At 51.0% G+C, this 25,014-nt stretch overlaps 3 protein-coding genes across 8 annotated transcripts; 1 reads left to right on the top strand and 2 right to left on the bottom strand.

Moving 5' to 3' along the window:
• The first annotated feature begins 1,035 nt into the window (after positions 1-1,035).
• On the top strand, positions 1,036-5,686 carry mdkb (midkine b). Of its 2 annotated transcripts, none has more exons than XM_084672755.1 (5): positions 1,036-1,123; positions 4,046-4,134; positions 4,251-4,424; positions 4,535-4,693; positions 4,993-5,686. In XM_084672755.1, exons 2-5 carry the CDS (start codon positions 4,047-4,049, stop codon positions 5,016-5,018), a joined length of 447 nt encoding a protein of 148 aa, XP_084528881.1. In that variant the 5' UTR covers positions 1,036-1,123; position 4,046; the 3' UTR covers positions 5,019-5,686. The 2 variants fall into 2 exon arrangements, with proteins under 2 accessions (XP_084528881.1, XP_084528880.1); XM_084672754.1 differs by having other exon boundaries at positions 1,043-1,143.
• A 36-nt stretch (positions 5,687-5,722) lies between these two features.
• chrm4b (cholinergic receptor, muscarinic 4b) lies at positions 5,723-8,742 on the bottom strand. The gene is made up of 2 exons (XM_084672753.1): positions 7,808-8,742; positions 5,723-7,497 (listed from the first exon to the last, which is right to left on the bottom strand). Exons 1-2 carry the CDS (start codon positions 7,854-7,856, stop codon positions 6,113-6,115), a joined length of 1,434 nt encoding a protein of 477 aa, XP_084528879.1. The 5' UTR covers positions 7,857-8,742; the 3' UTR covers positions 5,723-6,112.
• A 3,052-nt stretch (positions 8,743-11,794) lies between these two features.
• On the bottom strand, positions 11,795-24,744 carry ambra1b (autophagy/beclin-1 regulator 1b). Of its 5 annotated transcripts, none has more exons than XM_084672741.1 (20): positions 24,604-24,744; positions 24,357-24,470; positions 22,317-22,548; positions 21,010-21,068; positions 20,703-20,886; positions 20,228-20,400; positions 20,047-20,113; positions 17,932-19,484; positions 17,692-17,778; positions 17,410-17,595; positions 17,037-17,117; positions 16,770-16,870; positions 16,474-16,584; positions 16,065-16,253; positions 15,740-15,894; positions 15,287-15,426; positions 14,903-15,010; positions 13,661-13,851; positions 13,201-13,392; positions 11,795-12,952 (listed from the first exon to the last, which is right to left on the bottom strand). In XM_084672741.1, the coding sequence occupies exons 3-20, from the start codon at positions 22,446-22,448 to the stop codon at positions 12,360-12,362; spliced, it is 4,302 nt and encodes a 1,433-aa protein (XP_084528867.1). In that variant the 5' UTR covers positions 22,449-22,548; positions 24,357-24,470; positions 24,604-24,744; the 3' UTR covers positions 11,795-12,359. The 5 variants fall into 5 exon arrangements, with proteins under 5 accessions (XP_084528867.1, XP_084528868.1, XP_084528872.1 ...); XM_084672742.1 differs by adding an exon at positions 22,645-22,818 and having other exon boundaries at positions 24,357-24,729; XM_084672746.1 differs by having other exon boundaries at positions 13,201-13,389; positions 24,357-24,729.
• Between the last annotated feature and the right edge of the window lie 270 nt (positions 24,745-25,014).

The following is a 25,014-nucleotide window of genomic DNA, read 5'->3' as shown; positions in this document are numbered from 1 at the left end:
AAACCTGATTCTGATCAGGCGCTCTCTGCTAAACAGTATTATTTAAGAAGAAGCACGAACACTATAACGCCAAACCTGGACAGAATGGTCAACATGTGCCGATGGATCATAATCAAATGGTTTCTTTCCAGACGCTGAGGAATGAGCTATACGCGTCAGACGTAGGCTAACATTGTCATACATTCACCGGCACACAAACCCGTATTTACCCAACGACTCCAACTCTGAGCCTTGGCCTACATGCACCATGCATTGGTGTTTTTGTCTGGATTAGGCAACTCTTTGTGGACCGCTCATTGTATATAAAGTGGGGATTCAAGGACGTTATTAATCTGGGTAAATATCTCACCCGTGGCTCGGTTATAAAGAGGGCAGTGGGGTGGCAGGACCATTGAAGGAATTTATATGGAGATCAAGTCCTGAACGTGTTTGCATCGCAAGAAGAAAAAAAACGCCCCGTCTTGTCTATGCTATAGGATTTCCGCAGTATGTTGTTCCCTAACTAATGTCAACTGAATGATCTTTCAGTCAGTTCAGTGGAAGTGAGTTTAAATTTTAACAAGGCAACAATAAACTTCTATCATCATTTTTTCCCCCAATGTAGGCTTATATTGATAAATCATTCGAAATTGTTCCCTTAATTAAACGATTTTCATAAATAATTAAATTGTTTATTTATTTGTCTCCTTTTTGTAAGATTGTAAACAAAAAACGTTATAAGCTACTGTAAACGCAGTTTACAGTAGTCTAGTTACAGAAAGTCCAATGACAATCTTGAGGATCACATTGTATTTAGAAAGCGAGCTAACAAATACAAAAACACAACAGATGTGCTGGATGCTTTCAGTTGTGAAGAACAATAGAAGAAGCTCTATGGAGGACTTAAAATCATAATCACCAGCCTTTTATGCAAATGACCCCGAGAGCCTCTTGTTTTGCGCCTGATTTTGTGGATTAAAGTAATGCCACGTGGGTTCGTGATGTCATCGGGTGGCTGATTTAAACATTGTTCATATGCGACCAACCCAAAAAGTAGCTCAGGAAAAAGCAGGTCGACTTAATAGACGCAAGCTGTGGTCTGAGAGCGAGACAGCGTCACAAATCTACCGATAAATCGACTGAGGTACCCACTTTTACATTAAAGTAAGATTAATTTGGTCTATACAATGGTACTTTTAGAGACATTTTCTTAGATATTATTTTGTCAAATTGTAAATGCAATGGTATTTTTAACAATAAGTTGTATTTCAGTTAAAATTGTATCTATTTGTTATGAATGTTTGGCTCAAGTATTCAACTATTGCAATCCAGTGCGCTTTAGCTACTAATTGTGTTTTACCCAACCACTCGAATTACTTACGACTGTGATTTTCATCTTAACTATGCCTACTTGTTAGTATGTAAAGACATTTGAAGGCAAAGCTGTTCAGTTGAGTGGAGAATACTGCTGATGTATTTATTTGGCCGTATTTCCCTGTAGCCTATATCCCCAATGCAATTGTTAAGTGGCAAAAGGAGTGTTAAACTAGGCTATTTGCTGTTTCCGTAATCGTTTTTAATGTTATATAGGTTTTGTAGGCTAATTTGTTAGAAACATTGAGTCAGTTAGCTTGGCCTTAAAAGAATGAAACTAGCCTATTGGGAAACATTTTTAACAAAAGACGGCGCATCGTTCTGCCCTGTTACAGTGTACTGGCGGTGGGATTTCAGATCGCTTTTGTCTTCCTGTCAAAGCCGTCAATGTCTAGATTCATCTGACGCTGTAGGAAGTAGCAAACAATGGCTTGTTCATTGTTTGCACACAGCCATGGGGGCTAATTTTACTCCAATTAAAGCACCTCTTCCTCTCAGGACCAGGACCAACACTGCTTCAGTAGCCTATAAAATATTAAATCATAACCCTATGCCACATGTGGGCTAAAACAATTTTCCACGTAAAGATTTACTAGCCTATATAGGGGAGACATGTTAAACATTTGTGTAAAAAAAAAGAAAAAAGGTTTGTACGCTAGTCATGGTTGAAATAAGAAGCCAGAGGAATGGAATGCACCCTAGCCACCCTCTTGCATCCTCCTGTGACAAAGTTGAATCCTTTTGTGTTCTCTGCACTTCTCATTCAACCTTCTTGGGGTTATTGGTCAGACCACACATTTGTTAGGTCCTTTCAGGCGATGTGTTTTTGGAGAGTGAGGAATAGTATGTCTAGAGGCTCTAGAACTTACAATATGGTCTGAAGCTTTCTGTACAAGAATGGATCATTTCATGTTATTTTTGTCGTTTTCTTGTCGTCTCATCGTCATCTCAGCAAAAACTATTCTTTGAACTGAACAGTGTTGATCAGAAGATCTTAAGGTCTGTACACATCTGCTTTTAACATCCTCTGTAAAGGATTTTCATGAAGTTTGTCTCTCAGGGATAGTGAACTCTGGTTCATGAGGAAGTTCTCTAAATGTAGACCACGCCCCTCACGTTTACCAAAGGCAGCATCACACTCATTTTCTTCGTCTTAAGACTTGATTGTCTTCTTATGCAAATAAGTTTATATTCAGCGGGTCTCCAGAGAGGGCCCTGCTCTGTAAGATGGAGCATGGGATCTGTGTTAGGGCTTTAGAGAGAAATGAAAACAGGCAAGAAGGGTCTTTGTTTTGGGCCAATGAATCAGTATTCCTTTGAGGGGGAGTGTAAAGCGTCTTTCAGGAGATGCTTGGCCTTCTCCTCCGCATGGCTGGAGCACAGAGAGGGGCCCGCTGAGAGTCCGTTCTGTCTCACACAAAAGCCCCCCGGGCCAGAGGAGCCCTCCACATTTAGTAGCGGCCCGAGGACTGGGATTTGCTCCGCCGGCTGATCTGTGAAAGAAGCCCCTCGTTTTAATGGAGGCCTGAAAGAGGGAGTCTGTAAGAGTCTGTAATTTTTCAACACAATGAGAGAGAGACAGAATGAGAAAGCGAGATGCAGAGAGGGGGTGGATTTATGGGTTATTGACACATTGACATATTTTCTTCAGTTTTTTGAGGGTCCGGGGCCCACACATGAGGGATCGTCTGAGTATAGATTGAAGCCTTGAGGCCTTGAGGCCTTGAGGCCTCGTCTCATGATGCTTGAGGCACTGCTGTTTCCCCGACTCCAGCATCCAACCAGGAAAAAAAGATTTGTGGAAAGAAACAACACAAATGGGAGCTATTTCAGAATCCGTCAGCCTACTCTGAGTTTCACACTGAGCCATGATGGCAGCAGGCGGTAATAATCTGCCAAAACACAGAATTGGGTCCAAACCAAATCACAGGTTATTTTTATTAGGTTACATATTTAATACAAGAGTACTTTGATTAAATGTCGACCAGGATGCAATGGCATATTTTCCATAAGGAAATGTAGTAATGGAAACGTGGTGTAATCTTATCAGGCTGTGATGGGTATGGCATGCAGTTAGAGAAGTTGTACCTTACAGTTTCTAGACAAACTCGTATCTCTGGTTAGACAAGAATACTGGTTAGTACTCAGTGGCTGTTCTTGACTAATTTTACTGGGGGGGCCAAGGGGGGGGGGGGGGGTGTTTAATCAGAGGGGCACATAAAAAAATGGAAACAAATGATTTTTAAACATTAAATACTTACATTTTGCTTTAAATTAAAATCATACAAACGGCTCTGGCTCTCCCTCTTCCAGCTCCTCAGCTCTCTCAATACCTTGATATGTTTCTCTCACTTTTTTATATGTTTCTCTAACTTTTTTTTGTGAAAAGGCTGCAATGTCCCTTCCTCGGTTCATGATGACTACTAGAAGAAGAATAACGTGTAAAAAAACAAAAAAGTAAAAAAACAAACAAACAAAAAAAGCTCAGGGGGGCCACAGGGGGGGGGGGGGGGCAGGCACTGGCCCCTGTAGGCCCCCGTGTAAAAACGCCTCTGTTAGTACTTAAAAGTTTCTACATCCTTCCAGGCATTTCTGGAGATAAAGAGATCCTTGAGATCTTGACTAGGGCACAACCCCAGAAGACCCAGATCTACGAGACTTGAAAAAAACCTATTTGTGGTTTTCTTCACAGAATGCGTGGCATTTTCTCAATCACACTTTTCCTGCTCGTGGCTGTCATGGTGACCACAGAAGCTGACAAGGGACACAGAGGTCACAAAGGTCAGCTGTGCTGTTGGAATCATGTTCACCTTCTAAAGAACCCCCCCCTGTTGTTTCTAACGTGTGACAGCAACAAGCTGTTGTAACAACAGTCCTCTCTGTCTTCCTGGTTCCAGGTAAACATGCGTACGGTAAAGAGGGTAGGGCAGGTGAGGAGTGCAGTGAATGGACCTACGGTAAGTGTGTCCCAGAAGCAGGAGACTGCGGAAATGGCGTCCGCGAGGCCACCTGCAAGGACCAGACCAAGAAAATCGACTGCAAAATCCCCTGCAACTGGAAGAAAGACATCAGTAAGAGGCGTGAAAGCGGTGGAACTTGACCAGAGGACTGTATCATCCGTAGAGACTTGTACTGTCGTACACATTGAAATCACAAAGCAACAATGATTTTGTGATTGCAGGCGACTGCAAGTACAGGTTCACCAGCTGGGGTGAGTGCGACGCCGAGCTGGGGACCAAGAGCAGGTCAGGGACTCTGAAGAAGGCCCTGTTCAATGCCCAGTGTGAGACAACAGTGAAGGTGTCTAAACCGTGCTCTGCCAAAGCCAAAAGGACCAGAGGTACTCATCTCTGTGAACACATCCTCATTGCTTACATCACTGTCAACTGAAATGTTAGGGCGAAAAGTGGGTTTATGTGCTGAGACATGCTCGTGGGAACGTCATCCATATTTTTATGTTGAACATCAGGAATTTTTTTAACTTTTTATGATTCAGTCCTTTTATTTTGGCTTGTGACCCTGCCAGTGACTTGAAATCACAAACAAACTTCAGGGTTGGATATCACGCTATTTTCCAAGTTTTTTCCTCTGGTTCTAGTGCCGTTGTGAAGTTGTCACCTTTTGTGTTTGTTTTTCCAGGCGATAAAAAGAGGAACGGGAACTAGAGTGAGTGGTTGGACCAGGACTCAGCAGGGGTGAACTCTGGCTTACTTCAGCAGCACAATCAACATCTTCCCTCCTTTGCCAAACACTCGGCCAACGCATCTGCGTTTGAGCGATTTCTCTTCCTTGAAACAGCAACACACCTTGTACTGCCCCCCCCCATTCTGTGTCTCATGTCTGGTCACCACACCGGTGGTTTCTGTTTTGCTTTTTTGGATTAAAGGTGTCAACTTTTTAAATATTACTTTTGCTAGGGAACGATGGAACCTAATTCAGTCATCATAGTCAAGAGTTTATCACCTGTTTTAACTGAAAATGTTAAAGAACTCAAACATTTGTAGATAGTTATACAGCTTTAGGTAATTAACATCCAAATCATGCAATGAAAAATATCGTAATGCTTTTACAATGATTGAGGGTGTTACTGAATATATTGAATGAGTTATATTCTAGAAAATTGTAGATTATTAGGTTTTGCAAGTGTGTAAGATATCAAAGAAGAAACATTGTGGCATAATTACAAATGAGGTTTGAGAGACAAATTAAAACTGTACTGTTTTTGTTTAACAACAATATGTTTGGTATGTTTGAATTTAGATTATGAATATGAATTCATACAGTGTATCTATGCATATTGAATATATACAGTACAATGCAATAAAAACCGGACGCACACTTTGAAAAAAATATCACTTTCGACAAATGATACTGGTATTGAAACATGTAATATTTCAGTTGTAATACAGGGTTTCTAACACAGCTAACTTATCACTCCAAATCAAACATCTCTATGACATCTTGCCATCATCACATGAAAACACTATGTGGACAGAATAACAGTGAACAAACTACGCAAGCTCCGTATACACCTGCACATCCGCCCCATTCACCCGCACATCCGCCCCATTCACCCGCACATCCGCCCCATTCACCTGCACATCCGCCCCATTCACCTGCACATCCGCCCCATTCACCTGCACATCCGCCCCATTCACCTGCACATCCGCCCCATTCACCCGCACATCCGCCCCATTCACCCGCACATCCGCCCCATTCACCCGCACATCCGCCCCATTCATCCGCACATCCGCCCCATTCACCTGCACATCCGTCCCATGTTCCTGCAGCGACACCGTAGAAGGTTGCGGAAGGTTCTTCTGAAGGTGGGGTTGCAGAGGGCGTAGCAGGCAGGGTTGATGGTGCTGTTGATGTAGCAGAGCCAGTAGCCCAGGGTCCACATGGTGTCAGGCACACAGTAGTGACAGAATGTTCCAATGACGGCCATGACGCTGTAGGGAGTCCAGGTGAGGAGGAAGACCAGCAGGATAGCCAAGACAGTCCTGGTCACCTTCCTCTCCCTCGCTCCGACCCGCCTCCGTGTCTTCGCCCGGCTCCTCCTGACACTGGGGAGAGCATGCAGCACTTCTGACGCACAGGAGCCCTTGTGAGGAGGGTGTGGTTGAACCACTGTGGTGAGGTGGCTGAACACTGCTCTGCTGTGTTGGACAGCTGTGGAGTCTGGCGTGGTCTCTCTGGGTGAGGGCGCTGTGTGGGGGATATCAGAAGTGGCTCCTATTTTGGCCTCCCCTGTAGAATCAAGAGGAGCGTTTGAGAGACGTGCGTCCTGCTTAGGACCGACGCTGGTCTCACCTTTAACAGAGGCAACCTCGTGGACCTTGTCCCAGTCACTCTCCTTCTCAGAGGACACAGCTCCACCATTCCTGCGCGTGCTGCGCCGGCATCCACCACTAGAGGTCCCCCTCTTCCTGCCCTCCAAGCGCAGCTCGGCCCGCCGGCTCCTGCTGGCCAGGGAGATGCGGGCGTACAGGACGATCATGATGACGGCAGGGAGGTAGAAGGAGGGGAGGGTGGTTGCCAGGGTGACGGTGGGGCTGGCGAGGAGCAGAATGTAACACTGCCCCTCAGGCAGTGTGTGGTGCAGGTGCTGCCACAGGAGGATGGCAGGCACCCAGAGGAGGAAGGAGAGCAGCCAGGCCACCGCGATCATGCCCCTGGCCACCCTGGGGGAGCGCCGGGCCGGGTAGATCAGAGGCTGGGTCACACAGTAGTAGCGGTCGAAGCTGATCAGGAGGAGGTTCATGACTGAGGCGTTACTGACCGCGTAGTCCAGCGCCAACCACAGGTCACAGACTACAGCTCCCATCGGCCAGTAGCCCATGATGAGGTAGAGGCTGTAGAGGTTCATGGGAAGGAGCCCGATGATCAGATCCGCACACGCCAGGCTGAACAGGAAGTAGTTGTTGATGGTCTGCAGCTGCTTGTTGATTATGATTGACAGCATCACCAGAGCGTTGCCGAGGACAGTGAGGATGCTGAGGGAGGCGGTGAACACGGCAATGAGGACCAGTCCGGCTGTGCCGTAGGAGCATCCTGGTCGCCAGGACGACCAACACGAGCCGTTAACGCAGTAACCGACCCAACTGGTGTTAGGATCCTCTGCTGAAACAAGCTGTGTGGTTCCTGGCGAAGAAATATTAAACAAGCACAAAGGTTCAATTAACTGAAGTGATTTCAAATGTGGCTGATCATTATAATCTAGCAGTTCTCAAACAAACTTGCAAGGATTGTTTTTTGAAAGGATATGAGCATATTGGCCATGTTTAACAACATGAAAAACATCCTGAAGAAACCGTCTACATAATTACAGTATACATTCAAAAAACAACTGCATGTGTATTTCACTTCCATACAACATATGATGACCGTCTATCTTCTCTGAAGTGGATACATGGGTTGTAGACAGCACTGGCTGATAAAGATGGGAACTCACTACTGAAGTTCAGAGGCAGCTCCCCTCTCTCAGCCTGTCTCCCGTCCATGCTGGAAGGGTCAGAAGCAGAAAGACTTCCTTGGTTGTCCTGTCAACACTCCTGCCTCATCCCACTGTGGTCCTGTTTACATGAAGTCATTCAGCATCTTGGTTACCAGTCTAACCCAACTCTCCCAGGTCCTGCTGTGTCAGAGCCTCTCAACCCACTCCTCTAAAGCTGCCTTTCTGCATCCACAGTGAGACCACCCCCAAGTGATGTCACCTCCCTCCTCCTCCCCACTAGCGTGAAGGTCCTCAGAAGGCTCGTCACCACACTAAGGAGCTCTGAGGAAGCTCTTCAGAGGGTTTACAAGAGACTCAGACAGACCAGTCATAGACTCATGGCATCAAGTTTTACCATTTTTATTTCCTTTTTTGTCGTCAACATTTACACAGGATCTTTGGTGTTCCCATAGCACTTGTTAAAATCTGAAATGGAATAATCTCAATTTTGCTTCAAATAACATCTTCCTCACATCATCAGCACTCTCAAAGCCACTGAGGCTAGTGACAGCTTAGAGAGCAGAATGAGGTCTTCACATCACCACAGTCTAGTGTTCCCTTGAGGCCTCGTGTTCAGTCTCCTTATGCTGCGAGGACAAGGCCAGCACAACGACAGCAGAAACTTACAGTCTGCTAGGATGCTGTCCAGGGGGAACTGCTCTCTGCAGCCCTCTCTCTGCAGCCCTCTCTCTCTGCAGCCCTCTCTCTCTGCAGCCCTCTCTCTCTGCAGCCCTCTCTCTCTGCAGCCCTCTCTCTCTGCAGCCCTCTCTCTCTGCAGCCCTCTCTCTGCAGCCCTCTCTCTGCAGCCCTCTCTCTGCAGCCCTCTCTCTCTGCAGCCCTCTCTCTCTGCAGCCCTCTCTCTCTGCAGCCCTCTCTCTCTGCAGCCCCCTCTCTCTGCAGCCCTCTCTCTCTGCAGCCCCCTCTCTGCAGCCCCCTCTCTGCAGCCCCCTCTCTGCAGCCCCCTCTCTGCAGCCCCCTCTCTGCAGCCCCCTCTCTGCAGCCCCCTCTCTGCAGCCCCCTCTCTGCAGCCCCCTCTCTGCAGCCCCCTCTCTGCAGCCCCCTCTCTCTGCAGCCCTCTCTCTGCAGCCCTCTCTCTGCAGCCCTCTCGCTCTGCAGCCCTCTCTCTGCAGCCCCCTCTCTGCAGCCCCCTCTCTGCAGCCCCCTCTCTGCAGCCCCCTCTCTGCAGCCCCCTCTCTGCAGCCCTCTCTCTGCAGCCCTCTCTCTGCAGCCCTCTCTCTGCAGCCCTCTCTCTCTGCAGCCCCCTCTCTGCAGCCCTCTCTCTCTGCAGCCCCCTCTCTGCAGCCCTCTCTCTGCAGCCCTCTCTCTCTGCAGCCCTCTCTCTCTGCAGCCCTCTCTCTCTGCAGCCCTCTCTCTCTGCAGCCCTCTCTCTCTGCAGCCCCCTCTCTGCAGCCCTCTCTCTCTGCAGCCCTCTCTCTCTGCAGCCCCCTCTCTGCAGCCCTCTCTCTGCAGCCCCCTCTCTCTGCAGCCCTCTCCCTCTGCAGCCCTCTCTCTGCAGCCCTCTCTCTCTGCAGCCCCCTCTCTGCAGCCCTCTCTCTCTGCAGCCCTCTCTCTCTGCAGCCCTCTCTCTGCAGCCCTCTCTCTCTGCAGCCCTCTCTCTGCAGCCCTCTCTCTGCAGCCCTCTCTCTGCAGCCCCCTCTCTCTGCAGCCCAACAGTCTGGCCTGATGATGCAGCATCACGGTTGCTTGTGAAGAAAATTGAAATAGGACCTTGAAGGTGCATGTTTAAACTGGGTAACTGTAGTCTGTCATAAAACAAATATAAAAGAAACAATCCACCACGCTGATAAAACTACTTGTGAAACATGGAGACAGCAGAGTCTCGACTTTAACTTCTGTGTTAGTTTTGTCGCCGATTAGAATCTCAGAAGGTCACAGTGAGGCTACATGACACAGCACCAGGGGTGGTGGAGGAACGGTGGTGGAGGAACAGTAGTGGAGGAACGTTTGAGAAGCCTTAAAGATTCCAGAGCCAGTCTCAGACTCCTTCATACCACGTAAATGTAAGACTTCCAACTCCATCTCTCATACCAAAAGAAGCTTTGGCTATTTCTGAGACTTTAAAACCACATCAAATTAAGGCTCACAAACCAACTAAATCAAGGCATCCAGTCTGCCCCTCACCATCTGTGAAAATATATGAATGGATAAAAACCTGACATGTAGGTTTATTCTCTAAATATTTAAGTACTGTAAATAATCTCTCGGCAAAAGAAAGCAGTAACTTGTTCTTAATGCATCAATTCCAGATTGTTACCAAAGTACCTCACCAAAGAACATAGTGTTAAGCATGATGATGACTTTAATGAACTAAGTCACTACACAGACTCGGTTAGCAGCAAGTGTTGCTCCATTGGTACATTTCCCCACTGCTCAATCTCAAAAACTTGTGTAGTTGAAAAAAGTCTACATGTATCTAACTGAGCACGTCAATGATTCTCACCCTGTTCTTGACATGTTTGTGGTTTCACAGCAAAACAGCCAACAGGTTGAGGCCACACCTCACTGGGTGTCGCACAAGACGAGGCCTCAAACTAGATCTGACAGCAGTAACATTTGATGAAACGCTTCTGTATGCAGGCTGTCCAGAGTGCTGGACCTGCAGTATAATCACCTGTCAAGGAGACAGGGAGCATGATATGGGTTAAAAGTGTTTTTTTTGTTGTTTTTTTTGTTTGTTTTCTTGGTTTTTTTTGTAAGTTTTTTTTACACAAAACAGACACATGAACAGCCAAAATATTGTTTAAAATTTTCATTAATCAAGTAAAGCCAGGAGGAGCATTCAGATAATTCAACGTTTTTTTTTAACCTGCCGGGCATTTAGACTTTCTTCTACCCACTGAGACAGATCTGACACGATGCAGTAACACGCTCTCTTCCAGCCCCACAAGGACTCCCTGCACATCTTCAAACCAGACAACGCACACACTCTGCCCTCTCTCTGGTCCTGTTCTCCACCCCTCAGCACACACACACACGTACATACGTACATACGCGCACACAACAACTCTATCAAGAAAGAACCTTCAAAGCAATTAAAATGTGGAATAGCTATAGCTGTATGGGTTTAGTCATAATAAAAAATTAAAAATAAAGTAAGAATGCAGGATATTTAGTTATCCTGTGTAAGCTTGGTTTTGGGGCTTGGTGTTGAAATGATATGCTAAGGACACCGTCACAACAGGCTATGAAGAGCCTTTGACTTTACAAAACTCCATCTAAAAATATATGATGACCAAGAATTCAAGTTTGGTTTCTAATTTCCTAGTTTAGCTGAGGGGTTAGGTGGGCGAGCGAAGGCAGGCTGAGATTACAATCCAAGCTCTCTTTCCCCGGAGTGCGCAATGCACCAAATCACACCGTTCAAGAGCAGAGTTAACTAGAGAAAGATGCTACATATACCAGCTGTCTGCCCCACGCCAGCACACTGTAACACACAGACACACACACAGTTCCAAGCAGCTACACACCTGGCTCCTCTCAGGGTGTGTCGGTGCCAGGTGTGGGAGGGCTGAGAAAGACCTGCCTCAGAGACGCCCCTCCACCCCCCCCGGGTACCACCTAGCAGACCCCCCCCCCCCCCCGCCTTCCCTCAAGCTTTAACAGCGGGCTGGATTGCTCCTTTATTTCTACATGTCACCAGGCATGTGGGTCCTGTGGCGTTCCGTGTGATCAGGACCAACGCAGCATTACTGAAAACATGCAGCGAAACAACACCAGGTTCATCATCAATAAAGTCAGAAATGATTGATAAGCCATGTAACGTGACATCCACCAGCGTGACTGTCTGCAGTAGCTGGAGCTAGAAGCCCCCTGAGGCCCCACAGGCCCCGTGCACCCCGGGCTCATGACAGGAGAGTCCACTACAGTGGTAGAAAGTCCTTAGAGGTGTGGATTCAACTGAAAGATCACACACACACAACCCCATGATTCACACAGCAGGATCTCTTCTTTTAGTCATCATCATATTACATTTACACAATGTTCACTCTTGATTTGATTTTGTCTCTCTTCCGATCTCTGCATGGCACCAACTGTGTCCGTGGCGTTGAGACTGTGTTCATCCCAGACCCCCACATACATGGCACTTGACAGGGAACAGCCTTCGTTTCGTCAAGCCTCTGCATGGAGAGAAGGCCCACAGCCTCGTCGGCCGACCTCGGTGCTGGCACGATTCAAGTAGAAGCCCTTTCTGACATGGAATGATCAAACAGCTAGGTCCATTAAGTGCAGTGTAAGTGCACACCCATAGAGAAGAGTAGGGGGAGCTGAAGGCTCCCAGCTGGGTGGGGGGTCACGTCGAGGAGACCCAGCAGTCAAGTCCCCATTCTGAAGAGATAAGGCTTGTAGGAGCAGCAGAGGTGCTCTGGTTCGACCACAGAGCCTCTCGCTAGTCTGTCGCAGACAGCATGGCCGCTATCACCAGTCTGTCGCCTGCTGTGTTGCTTCGCAGCGAAGCTCTCCTGGTCCTGGGCTGAGACCAGACCCAGGGCTACCTGCTGTAGGGGTCCCCAGAGTAACTACTGCGGCTGCTGTTGTTGTTGTTGTTGCGGTTGCTGGAGGAGGGTGAGGCAGCGTGAGAGCTGGAGGAGGGGGAGAAGAGTCCGGAGGAGGAGGGAGCAGGGTCAGCGGCGTCCGCCCGCCCTCCCTCAAACACGCTGTCCATGGCCATGGCCAGGCCGGGTCCAGCCCCGTCTGGGAGGAGGGCGGGGGGCTGGGGCCGCGAGAGGGCGGGGGGCCCCCACATGGGGGCCTCTGAGAGGGGCGGCTGCTCCAGTGTGAGCCGGAGGGTCTGTGTCTGGCTGGGCTGGGGCTGGGGCTGGGGCTGGGTGATGGTGAGGGAGAGGGGGCAGGAGGAGGGGCCGGGGGCATGGGGGTGGAGGGGGCCGCTGGGGGGCCGCGCCGTGCCGGTCTGGGACCCGCGGTGGATGCGGTGGCTGACGATGATGTTGTTGCCGAAGCCGCCCATGGAGGCCATGGTGGTGCTCTGCTCACGCTGCACCACCGCCGTCATGCCGCCCTCGGCGATCAGCCGGCGGATCCGTGCCAGGGCGTCCTCCCCGGGGGCGTACTCCGGGGCGTCGCCTGGGGGCGGAGGGACACAGTGAGGAAACTCTTCCCTAACATAGATCCTTCCTTTACAAGCTCAAAGTACACAAACAGTTTGCACAACATTTGTTCAAATCAAAAATGTATTCCATTACAGTTACGTTACATGAATCCATCACTGATCCGCCCCCTTTTTTTTTGGAAGATTAGGCCCTTTCAACCTGTAAACCCCAGTGCCTGATGGCAGCCCTGGTTATCAGGAGGACAAGCAGGTGAGGGGTTACCAGTGTGGGCGCTGGAGGTGCTGGCCTCAGTGCTGGCATCCCCCGGAGTCCCGCCCCCCAGGGGTCCGCCCCCCGGGGTCCCGCCCCCCGGGGTCCCGCCCCCCGGGGTCCCGTCCGTGGCCCTGCTGCCGTGTGGCTCCAGGGTTCCTGCAGTCCCGGCGCTGGTGGAGGCCACTTCCTGTTGTGGCTCTGCTGAGTTCCAGAAACACAGGGAACACGGTGGTGAGCCCACCGTGCTGGGCAGGGTGCAGGTCCCTGGCGCAGCATGTGACTGCAGATCAAGGACCCAGGTTGTATTTCCCCCTTTCTGTGCTGTCTGACGCTTTGGATAAACACATCTGCTAAATGAATACATCCTTTACTATTACATTCCAACACTGTTTTTCCTCTCCCTGACTGCACCCTCCATGTATCCCTGCTGGATATGGTTCTTCACCCTGGAGGTGACTGTGCCCCTCACCAGGTGTGGTGCGGGAGGTGCTGGGGGTGGCCAGGTCCCTCTCCGTCTGGGTCTCTGCATTCTGCAGCTGCACCACCGGCGTCTGGGTCCCCTGGGAGGTGACAGAGGGGGCGGGGTGGCGGGGCTGCAGGCCGATGGCGTTCATCAGGCCCATGTCCCTGTCCGGTCTCCAGCCTGGTCTGCTGGGAGGCCTGGGACAGAGGAGACAGGAGAGGTCAGGGTGACCCAGAGGAGACAGGAGAGGTCAGGGTGACCCAGAGGAGACAGGAGAGGTCAGGGTGACCCAGAGGAGACAGGAGAGGTCAGGGTGACCCAGAGGAGACAGGAGAGGTCAGGGTGACCCAGAGGAGACAGGAGAGGTCAGGGTGACCCAGAGGAGACAGGAGAGGTCAGGGTGACCCAGAGGAGACAGGAGAGGTCAGGGTGACCCAGAGGAGACAGGAGAGGTCAGGGTGACCCAGAGGAGACAGGAGAGGTCAGGGTGACCCAGAGGAGACAGGAGAGGTCAGGGTGACCCAGAGGAGACAGGAGAGGTCAGGGTGACCCAGAGGAGACAGGAGAGGTCAGGGTGACCCAGAGGAGACAGGAGAGGTCAGGGTGACCCAGAGGAGACAGGAGAGGTCAGGGTGACCCAGAGGAGACAGGAGAGGTCAGGGTGACCCAGAGGAGACAGGAGAGGTCAGGGTGACCCAGAGGAGACAGGAGAGGTCAGGGTGACCCAGAGGAGACAGGAGAGGTCAGGGTGACCCAGAGGAGACAGGAGAGGTCAGGGTGACCCAGAGGAGACAGGAGAGGTCAGGGTGACCCAGAGGAGACAGGAGAGGTCAGGGTGACCCAGAGGAGACAGGAGAGGTCAGGGTGACCCAGAGGAGACAGGAGAGGTCAGGGTGACCCAGAGGAGCCCAGAGGAGCTGTGGACTCTGTGTCTTCTGCCTGACAGGACAGTGATACTGGTTTAGGAATGTTTACTGGTGTAGAAAGGATTTAAGTTACACTGCTCTCACAACCGCTCCACTGCATATGACCTCCCTCGCTGTCTTAAAGGGGCTACACGCATGCAGGTAGTGTTCCAGAGTGACGTGAGTGACTAGTGCTCAGACGTGACTAGGGCTCAGACGCGACTAGGGCTCAGACGCGACTAGGGCTCAGACGCGACTAGGGCTCAGACGCGACTAGGGCTCAGACGCGACTAGCGCTCAGACGCGACTAGCGCTCAGACATGAGGGGGTGAAGGTTTCTCACCCTGGCCTCTCGGTACCACGGGTTCTGCTGGTGCCCCCGCTGTTGTTGACGGAGAATATGGGTTCTGTGCTGGGTTCTGCTGGGCTCTCCCCGTCGGTGCGGTAGAACCTATGGAACACATATCATGACTCGTTTCCACAGAGACAAAGCTGTAATCAGATTTGTCACTGACAGGGGATTCCTTCAAGCAATCATCCAGACGGTGACCTTATTAGCAACTGATAATTGACCACAGCCATTCCATCGGCTTCCTGCTTTAAATGACAATTAAACTAATCTAATCATGAACTGAACACATCAGGAAAGCAGCTTCCGTTGTTGAGTCTGAGGCCTGTGAGCAGGGAGCGGAGCATGAAGTGGACTTGAGTCTGAGGGGACACTCACACAGGGCGGCAGATGACCAGGTCTCCTTTGTTGGTGCCGTAGGCCAGGCCCATGCCAGGGTCAGGCAACCACCTGGCTGAGTTGATGCTGACGTGCCTGCGCTGGTCGGGGGCCATGGGGTACACTACATTGAACACCATCTGGGGAACGCCACCAACACACAGTTGTCAGAGGAAATACAACCTACCCTGGTTTGTCATTGCTTATGTGGTTGTTCATACTTAAGTTGCTTACTGCTGTTTATATGTTTATACATGTTCATTTTGTTGATGTTTTTATTGTATTGTTTATTTGTCCCTTGTACTTTCTTTTTCTTTTTTTCACCACAGAGTGCTTCACATACACCCTCAGGACTGCATCTTAACCACCCCTCCCCTCCCCAGCCCTCCCCAGCCCTCCCCTCCCCTCCCCAGCCCTCCCCTCCCCTCCCCAGCCCTCCCCTCCCCTCCTCACCCTGATGGAGGTCTCTCCTCCGTGGGGCTGCTGCAGCCTGAACACCTGCGCCACCATGTGGTCAGTGGAGGGGTGCAGCAGGATTCTGCGTGAGGCCAGCCCCACCATGACGTAGCAGCCCATAGGAGACAGGCTGACGGAGATGGCATTGGGACCTGGGACCAACCGGGACATCATCAGCACCCACTCTCACTGCAGTCTAACAGGATTCTACAGCCATCTGATTTGTCTAAACAGCCAATAATACCTTAACCTTAAGTGTTATCTGAACGGACTAATGACGTGGTGTACTTCTGAGGGCTCCCTGGTGGTGTTGCTGACTCACCGAATCTCTTGGTGTACAGCATCTCTCCCAGGTTGTGAGGGGCCAGGGAGTAGACAGCCAGGATGCCCTCATCAGGGAAGCCCCTCTGGCTGCTAGGGATGAACACGGCCAGGAGCTGGCCGTCCGCTGAGATGTCACAGCTGGCATCGTTGTAGATCTTACAGTTTGGCACCAGCACGTTGACAGAGGCTAGGAGGAGGGAGGGGCACCATGTTCAACAAAATAAGGAAGAGTTTGGTCAAACGTAAATATAAAAACGTAAATTTGGTAACTATAAATAGAATACAAATTAATTAAAAAAAACTACTTGTGAACTACTTGTGATGTACAAATAAATAAATACAAGTGGAAACCAATATGGCCAACGTGTGAAGAAAAGGTGTGCTAGAGCAACGAGGTCTGCCTGTACCGTTGCTGATCTCTGGGAGGTCGAACTTGGTGAAGTCCCACCACTGCAGCCGGTAGGTGGTGTTGGCAATGTTGCTGGCGACCGCGGACTGGCCATCACCGATGGAGGCACCTGACCGGTCAGACAAACGTTAGCGGTCAGCAACCAGGTGAATCAAAACACACAAGCCTAACCAGCAGGGAGTTGATACTACCACAGAGGTAGGACACTACTGACAGTTCACAGATGTGAAACCTGGAGAGCAGATATGGCTGTACTGAGGGCAGCTGTGGAGGGGTGCTGGACAGGAAGTGTACCTGCTAGGACCCTGTTGACAGAGGAGTGTGTGGCCAGGCCAGGCTGACCTCTCTCATGGAAGATTCCAGCATATGGCAGGTACTCAGGAAGCAGGAACCGTCTTCAGGACAGAGTGGACACAGACAGTTAGAGCACAGCGACTCTCAGCATGTCCACTAGAGTCATATACGTCTTCATGTACATTTGATATATATATATATATATATATATATGTGTATATGTATATAGATGTAGAGCCTTAGAGGGATGTATGGTCTATGACGGACCTGGGAACGAAGCGTCCCAGCGAGGGGGCAGACATGCGGGCGTTGCGAGGCGTTCTGTGCCTTGTCCTGTCTCCATTGTCACTGAACGACACAAACATCAAGACACAAGGTAGTTCAGGACAAAGACGTACATCACCAATCCAGGAAGGGATGGGAAGGAAAGGGGAATGCCAGGAGAGAATACAGACACGAGGCTCTATCAAGACTACAATATCTCATACATCGCGATTATTTCTGGGACGATATATCGGCCAACAAAGTAGTTATCGTGACAGCCCTAATCAGGATCAAGTAAAAAGCTTCTATGAAGACTCCCTCAGAAGAGATGGGAGGTGGAACGCCAAGACATAAAGACAGGAAAATCGAGACTCACTCCAGTTCCTCAAAGTCCACGTCGCTGTTCTCCATGGCGGTGGAGGGGTTACCAGCCGGGCTGTCTGAGGAGGATGACAAGGTCCTCAGGCGGTTCTGCTGGTAGCGCAGCGAGCGCTGGCGGATGCTGTCCCTTCTGGACAGGTACTGGATCATCCTCTGAGCGTAGTAGGCTGCAGGGGACAACCTGCAGAACCAGGAACCAGGTCTGTTACTGGGCTGAAATACAGAACCTAGCATACCCAGGTACACACACACACAGGGGCCGTGCTGGGGGCTTTACCTGGCAGGGTCAGGGTAGATGGGGTGGTCTCTGGAGCCTCCCATGTCGTAGCGGGACAGGGAAAGGAGAGACGACTCCAGCAGCCTCCTGAGACGCAGGACACAACCATCAGCAGCACTCAAAACATCACAGGACATTTTAGCACCAAAAAACACAGCCTTGGAACCAGATTAAACCGGTATGTCAACTCAATGACAAGTCTGAGAAAAAGCCCCCAGTGGAAGAGCGGTGTGTCCTTACCTCCTGAGAGAGTCCTCATCTGGGCTGTCCACAGGCATTTCCTGGTTTAAGGCCTCAGGCGGTGTGTCTGCAGGGCGTCCGGAGGCTGCCTGCCGGTACACCCTCTCCCACTGGCCTGTTTCCTGGTTGTACACCAGGCCCACTGTCTGCTCCCCTGGCTGGGGGGAAGAGGAAGCCATGGGGAAGGGCACCGGCCCAGGGCCTCCCCCGGGGGATGGTTCGCTGGGCTCTGCTGCCGGGGCCCTCCTCTCGTGGGCCTGGGGGTCCCTCCGAGGCCCTTGGCCCCCCTCGTCGTAGGCTGGGCCGGGGGCCTGCCAGGAAGGGGGCTCCTGGGCGGAGGCGGAGGTGGAGGCAGCCTGGCTGGAGCGCTCCCAGCGCTGGGAGTCGTGGTTGAAGGTGAGCAGGTTGTGGCACGCGCGGCAGCGGTTTAGGTGTGCCCGGGAGGAGTGGGTCTGGGGGCTGGGGGGAGGGGGGTTCTCTGAGCTGTGAGGAGGTGGAGGAGGAGGGGGAGGAGGGGGCTGGTAGTGTGAGGAGGAGGCAGAGGACGACGACTGCCTGTCAGGGTCAATGTTGTTGTTGAGCAGCTCCTGGGTCTGCTCCTGGCTGCCCTCCACACCGGCAGTGCCCCCCAGAGGAGACTCCAGGTCCTGCATGCGATCGAACTCCATGAAGTAGCGGCTCAGGTTGCACTGCAGCACGTTGCGGAAAGAGGCGGGGTTGCTGCGTGCGCCCTCCCAGAAGGGGTGATGTCCGCTGCTGGTGCCCGCCCCTCCACCACCCCTCTGGCTGGGGCCCCCGGTGGAGGGTTCAGGGCCCTGCGGGGGGAAGCCCCTGCCCTCCGTGGCAGACGTGTAGACGGGGGACTGGGACGAGCCGTCCTGCTGGCGTAGCACAGACAGCAGGCTGACGGAGGAGGAGCTGGTCCTGGGAGGCAGCATGCCGCTCTCAGCGCCGGGACGCATGTTGAGCAGGCTGCGCGTCCAGTCGGGCCCTGGCAGGCGGCCGGAGGCCTCGTGAGCGGAGGGCTGGCTGAGGGGCTGGCTGAGGGGCTGGCTGGCCAGGTGCGGGGTGGGTATGGCACGGTGCAGGGAGCTGCCGCCGGCGTAGTAGACAGAGGTGAAGGCGGAGGGCCTCTCAGAGGGCTGGCGGGGCTCAGTCCGGGCCGAAGAGAAGGTGGAGGCATGGGGGGGCTCCGGGGGGGCCCTAGAGGAGGCGGGAGGGGGCCCCTCGCCCAGGGAGGGGCTGCGGTTGGCAGTGCAGCGGTTGCACAGGCACACCATGCCCAGGTGCTGGGTGCACCCGGGGTAGGGAGGCCCACGCTCGTGGGTTGGAGGGTACTGGCCGAGGGAGGCGCTGGGGCCCTCGCTGCTGACCTCCACGCTGGGTCGGGGGAGATCGCTGCCGGCCGGCGCCCCGGAGGAGCGAGACGACAGGATGTGGAGGAAGTTGTGGAGGATGGGGGTGCGGCGTACCGGCTGGGAGGGCAGGAAAGAACGCTGGCGGAAGTGGGGCATCTCCACACTGTCCATAGGGACCTCCGAGTCATCTTCATTCTGGGGGGAAGCGCAAGGCCATGGCTAGTTAGGTTGGTGTTACTCATTGTGGCTACGAGAGATATAGCAGGACCAGAGAGATATAGCAGGACAAGAGAGATGTAGCAGGAAAAGAGAGATGTCGCAGGACCAGAGAGATGTCGCAGGAAAAGAGAGATGTCGCAGGGAAGATAGATGTCGCAGGACAAGAGAGATAGAGCAGGACAAAAAATATGTCGCAGGACTAGAGAAGTGTAAGCAGGACAAGAGAGATGTCGCAGGACCAGACAGATGTCGCAGGACCAGACAGATGTAGCAGGACAAGAGAGATGTCGCAGGACAAGAGAGATGTCGCAGGACCAGACAGATGTCGCAGGACAAGAGAGATGTCGCAGGACCAGACAGATGTAGCAGGACAAGAGAGATGTCGCAGGACCAGACAGATGTCGCAGGACCAGACAGATGTAGCAGGACCAGACAGATGTTGCAGGAGAAGAGAGATGTCGCAGGACAAGAGAGGTTTAGCAGGACCAGAGAGATGTAGCAGGACCAGAGAGATGTCGCAGGACCAGAGAGGACTCACCTGCTGGTTGGAGGGATTGACAATCGCTGTCAGGAGATTGTGCCCCAACGGATCAAACCTCACCAACCTGGAAAGAGAACACGTCCTCAATAACGTCTATTCAAATCCTAATCAACAAACACCATCAAATCCACACTAGGCAACGGTGATCCAACCATCTAAACCGTCTGAGGAAATGTACCTGACTCTCTCCGTCTCACTCCCAGTCTTCACCACAGCGAAGGGTTCTGGTCTGCTCCAGTCCCAGAAGTGCAGCTCGTTGTTGGTGGCGATGAGGAGGAGCTGGGCGGTGGGGTGGAAGGCCAGGGAGGCGATGGCCACGTTGCTCTCGGTGAACCAGCTCTCGCTGCCTCCCTGCATGGCCACAGAGGAGAGACGTGTTAGGAAGGTTGGCACAGAGGAGAGAGAGACCTAGGAGTAACATTCTATATAAGAGACGAAGCTTTGATGTCAACGCTGGGTGGGACAAAATGTATTATTTATTTATTTTTAACCTATAATTTTTTTACTGAGGATGCCTTAAGTGAGGAGGCCGTAAAATATAATTTTCTTAATAAAAGTGGATGGGAAAACGTCCCACCCATGTATAAGGAAAGCTCCACCCCTGTTGTACAGGAACACCTGGGTTGAGGGCTGGTGAACGCAGCAGCACTCACATGCAGGTCCCAGATGCGGACCTCCCCGTCCAGGCACCCGGACGCCAGCAGCCCTGGGATGGTGGGGTGAAAGGTCACACACCAGGGGGTGCGGCGGTGCCCCACCAGGGAATGCAGACACTTTCCAGTCTTCACCTCTGTGATGTAGATGTTGTGATTAACGTGGGTGGAGGCCATCAAGGTCCTGTAGGGAGGAGAGGGGAGGAGGGATATGAACAGTGTTGCTTAGTTTAGTGGTGTTAGTGGTGTTGTGAGACACACTAGTCATCATGTCCTCCATGCAGCTCAGGGTCCTGTGGTGGCTTACCGGTCCGGGCTGAAGGCGAGGAGAAACGTCGAGCGAGGGCTGTCTGGAAGCTCCACTTTCTACACAAACACAGACATGTCTCAGGTTGACCTCTCACAGGGGGAAGTGGATTTAAACACACACACACACACACGAGCCGTGGAGACAAAATGAACGACACACATTCCAAACCAGCAGGTCCTCGAAGGATTTATCCAATCCTTGTTAATTGTTTCCGCACCTATTTAGCATTGAGATACTCGCGCCCAGAAATAGGCCGACGTAGTAACAATTTAGCCGTGCACATGGCAGCGTTGCCATGGTGACAGGCTAAAGACAACGGCTCTGCCCCAGATTGGAACGCCCACAGGAGAGTGGTGGAGTGGGCTGGTTCCTCAAGCGCTGCCTGGAGCATACTGCCTGGAGCATACTGCCTGGCTGCATGCTGCCTGGCTGCATACTGCCTGGCTGCATACTGCCTGGCTGCATGCTGCCTGGCTGCATACTGCCTGGCTGCATACTGCCTGGAGCATGCTGCCTGGAGCATACTGCCTGGCTGCATACTGCCTGGAGCATGCTGCCTGGAGCATGCGGCCTGGAGCATGCTGCCTGGAGCATGCTGCCTGGAGCATGCTGCCTGGAGCATGCTGCCTGGAGCATGCTGCCTGGAGCATGCTGCCTGGAGCATGCTGCCTGGAGCATGCTGCCTGGAGCATGCTGCCTGGAGCATGCTGCCTGGAGCATGCTGCCTGGAGCATGCTGCCTGGAGCATGCTGCCTGGAGCATGCTGCCTGGCTGCATACTGCCTGGAGCATGCTGCCTGGAGCATGCTGCCTGGAGCATGCTGCCTGGAGCATGCTGCCTGGCTGCATACTGCCTGGAGCATGCTGCCTGGTGCATACTGCCTGGCTGCACCCCCCCCCCCCCTCCCTCCACATGTATGGTCTTCTGCTCTAAGGGCCAAAGGTTTGTTTTCACATGTGGGAGGGACATTTTTATTTATTTTTTTTATAACCAAGGATGCGGCTGTTGAATATCATTTTCTACATAAGAAGAGAGTGTGAGAGTGAGTGTGTGTGTGGCAGGGGGGGGAGCGAGTGGGGTCAGATTGCCGTTTTAAAGAAAGGATAGGAAAAACCTGATAATGAAACCTCTGTCCCTGCACTCATCTGGGTGCGATTGCTGTAAGCATGGGCTTGAACCCCGACCCTGTGTCCAGGAGACAAGGAGCTGAGAGGACTAGAGCCTTACAAGGACCATGGTGTGAGGACCATGACACACACTAACACACACACATCGTTTCCCCCCCTCCCCCAGTCTTGCGTTACCTGACTCTGCCACTTCATCCCGCGAACCTTCTCCTCCACCAGCTGCTGCAGGAGGCACTGGGAGCCAGAGAGCTGAGAGCCTCGCTCACGACTGGCCAGGATGCACACGGCATTCCTCTGGCGGGACGCCATGACAGGAGGGGGGGGGGCTCTAGCGCTGCTGCTAGCAGGCTGCTCACACTGGACGCTCCGTCAGTCCTGCTGCACCTCTCTCGCCATGCACAGCTCTATACTGAGGGACACAGGACAGACCGGCCCAGTCAACTACAAGGCAGGGTTAGCAGTGGTTTATGAGCTTCAGATCGGCCTAGTTGTTAAGTAAACTCACAGCTTGCAGCAGGGCTCCTAACGTGAGCTGGGGTGCTATTAAGAGATTGGTTCTAAAATATCTTGCGTCCTTCATAAGGGGGGTGTTAGCTGAAGGGCGCTCTGTGACGAGGTGCACTCACGGCCAGAACTCGACACCACACGCCTGGAACCTTGCCTAAGACTGTGCGTGAGCCTTTTGAAATCCAGATGCATTTTGGTCAGTTTGGCAAAACACCACATTGGATGAAAACACAGCTGCAGACTTAATTGGCTGAGAGAATCTGTTAGCACCCTCTTAAAAAGCTGTGTGCAACTGGGGGTTGGAAGTCGAGACATTTTAAAACGCCAGGAGAGATTTTCCTACATTCATGACCAACAACATAACAGTTAACAGGGAGACCACAATTCTTGGATGGCCAAGCCTAGCACATTACTTTCAAACCACGATGGGTGGGTCTATTTTCAATCCCAAGACAGACAAACATCCAAAAAGATCATTGTGCTCTTGAACTTTCATAACCTTGTTTCCAGAACATTTGTGAGGCACGGCTTAACAGCCTTGTCCTTGGTTTTTACTCGTTTTTTTTTTATTATCTCTACGTTAATTCAAACAAAAAATGGGATGGTGGAATTATGGTGGAATTGAATTGACCATTATTAACTCTACTCGTCACAGCTTTCAGGGCAGACTAATGCAGCCTACCTAGGCTAGGGGAACATTGATCAAACGAAGCTATCCAGATTAGAGAGATATATTTTAAAACGATGATACTCCATTTAAAACGTTGACATTAAAAGGGTAGAGATTCGTATGCAGTTTTAACAAAAACAAACACACCACCTAAGGCCACACGAGAGGTCAACATGTTTACCAAGTAGCTAGCCTAACTACAAGCTGATGACTGTTTCGTCAAGTTTACGAACTCGTTAGCTTAAAGCCTAGATACTTTCAGTAATTAGTGAGAGTGAGAAATACAGCGTTCTGTGTTTTAGCAACATTGTTACTAGTGCTATCTAACAACCCAAGAAACCATCCGATCGTAATTTGAGTTCAAATATTTTCACTTAAGATATGTTGACTACCGTAGTTACCTAACCGATAGCTGAAGATTAGTCATCTTGTTATTTTGATAGGTAACTAACAATATATTGCTGGTGAGAGGGGTCCATGGCAATAACAAGTTAACATGCCAAATAAACAAATGTAGCCAACGTTAGAGAATAGCTAGCAAGCTGGTTAGAAAAATGCTACAGTAGCCAAGCAGCTAGAGACTGATTACCAACATGTCACATTCGATAGACAAAGATCAGCCAAGTCAAAGCTTTAGCGGTCCAGCTAACCAACCAAATTGTTTATTTCAATGATAAAAAAATGGGAAAACTGAAGTAATTTTGCAAGCACACAAATTAAGAAGACTTACAAGAGAGGTTATACCAAACCAGAAAAACAACTAACGTTAGCTAGCCACGTTATCCCGCTCAACTTGGTAACCAGCCAATACAAAACCCAGCTAGCGCAGTGCCAGTACTAGCTAGCTAGCTACCCTGATAGTACTGCCGAATCTTGCCAGCCTGAGCCCGGATATTCAAGCACTGGCTAACGACCTAGCTATAAAACTACATAGACATTTTGAGTGCAAAAATAGAGTGACATCAGCTAGCTATGTGAATGGAAAATCATTAGATTGTTAAATTAACCACTGGTCTGCCAGTCAGAAGGTCACGGCCTACCTTTCTTTCTTGAATTTCTCTTGATATTTGACATCATAGGCGTACCCGTCAAGGCTAGCTGGACAGCTAGCTTGCTAGCAATAATATAGACGGCTACGGCAAGTTACTCGCTACCTAGAATTGACGTACAAATATGAATAACTATTAACAATCTAAGGTCATTACAATTTGTATCATTCATATTATCTGTAAAATACGATATAAATGTTTTCCGTGAGGTATGCAGCTAATGCGTTATGATAGCTACCCCAGTGTACTGCGTAACTAGCTTGCTAACTAGCTAGCTTCCCAGATCAGGAAAAGGTCCAAACAGGCAGGCAGTCAAAACAACAGAGCCCAGATAGAGACCAATCGAAAACAGAACAAGTCGATGTTTTCAAAAAGGCCTAGGACTCACGCCGCCCTCCTAGAAAGAGAAAAGACTAGCCTACTTTTTGTTTCACGTAGATAAAACTAGATGACTGGAATCAATGGATTCAAATTAACCTCTGTCGGCAATTTGTGAACTGTGCCGATTGAAATATATAGATAACTATATAGTAGACAAACATAAATGACCTCCAATTGCCATTAACCAAGAAGGTTAGCTCTATATTAGCCTTGACATCATAGTGATTTAAACGGGCACTAAGTAAGCCAGGAAGTAAATACGCGACAT

The sequence above is a fragment of the Hypomesus nipponensis genome, chromosome 14 (assembly GCF_054491055.1).
Source record: "Hypomesus nipponensis isolate SF chromosome 14, ASM5449105v1, whole genome shotgun sequence".
Classification (NCBI taxonomy): domain Eukaryota; kingdom Metazoa; phylum Chordata; class Actinopteri; order Osmeriformes; family Osmeridae; genus Hypomesus; species Hypomesus nipponensis.
Note: the sequence above shows the minus strand (reverse complement) of the source record. Positions and strands in the feature narration are given on the sequence as shown.

Excerpts from the sequence above, each read along its gene's own strand:
- mdkb (XM_084672755.1), top strand. The coding sequence starts at position 4,047 with ATGCGTGGCATTTTCTCAATCACACTTTTCCTGCTCGTGGCTGTCATG. Across the intron at positions 4,425-4,534 it reads CAACTGGAAGAAAGACATCA|GCGACTGCAAGTACAGGTTC; the intron begins GTAAGAGGCGTG and ends TTGTGATTGCAG. Across the intron at positions 4,694-4,992 it reads CAAAGCCAAAAGGACCAGAG|GCGATAAAAAGAGGAACGGG; the intron begins GTACTCATCTCT and ends TTGTTTTTCCAG.
- chrm4b (XM_084672753.1), bottom strand. The coding sequence starts at position 7,856 with ATGGACGGGAGACAGGCTGAGAGAGGGGAGCTGCCTCTGAACTTCAGT. Across the intron at positions 7,498-7,807 it reads GCTGCCTCTGAACTTCAGTA|GAACCACACAGCTTGTTTCA; the intron begins GTGAGTTCCCAT and ends TTTCTTCGCCAG.
- ambra1b (XM_084672741.1), bottom strand. The coding sequence starts at position 22,448 with ATGGCGTCCCGCCAGAGGAATGCCGTGTGCATCCTGGCCAGTCGTGAG. Across the intron at positions 20,114-20,227 it reads AGTGAGACGGAGAGAGTCAG|GTTGGTGAGGTTTGATCCGT; the intron begins GTACATTTCCTC and ends TTCTCTTTCCAG. Across the intron at positions 15,011-15,286 it reads CTGGTCATCTGCCGCCCTGT|GTTCTACCGCACCGACGGGG; the intron begins GTGAGTGTCCCC and ends TGTGTTCCATAG.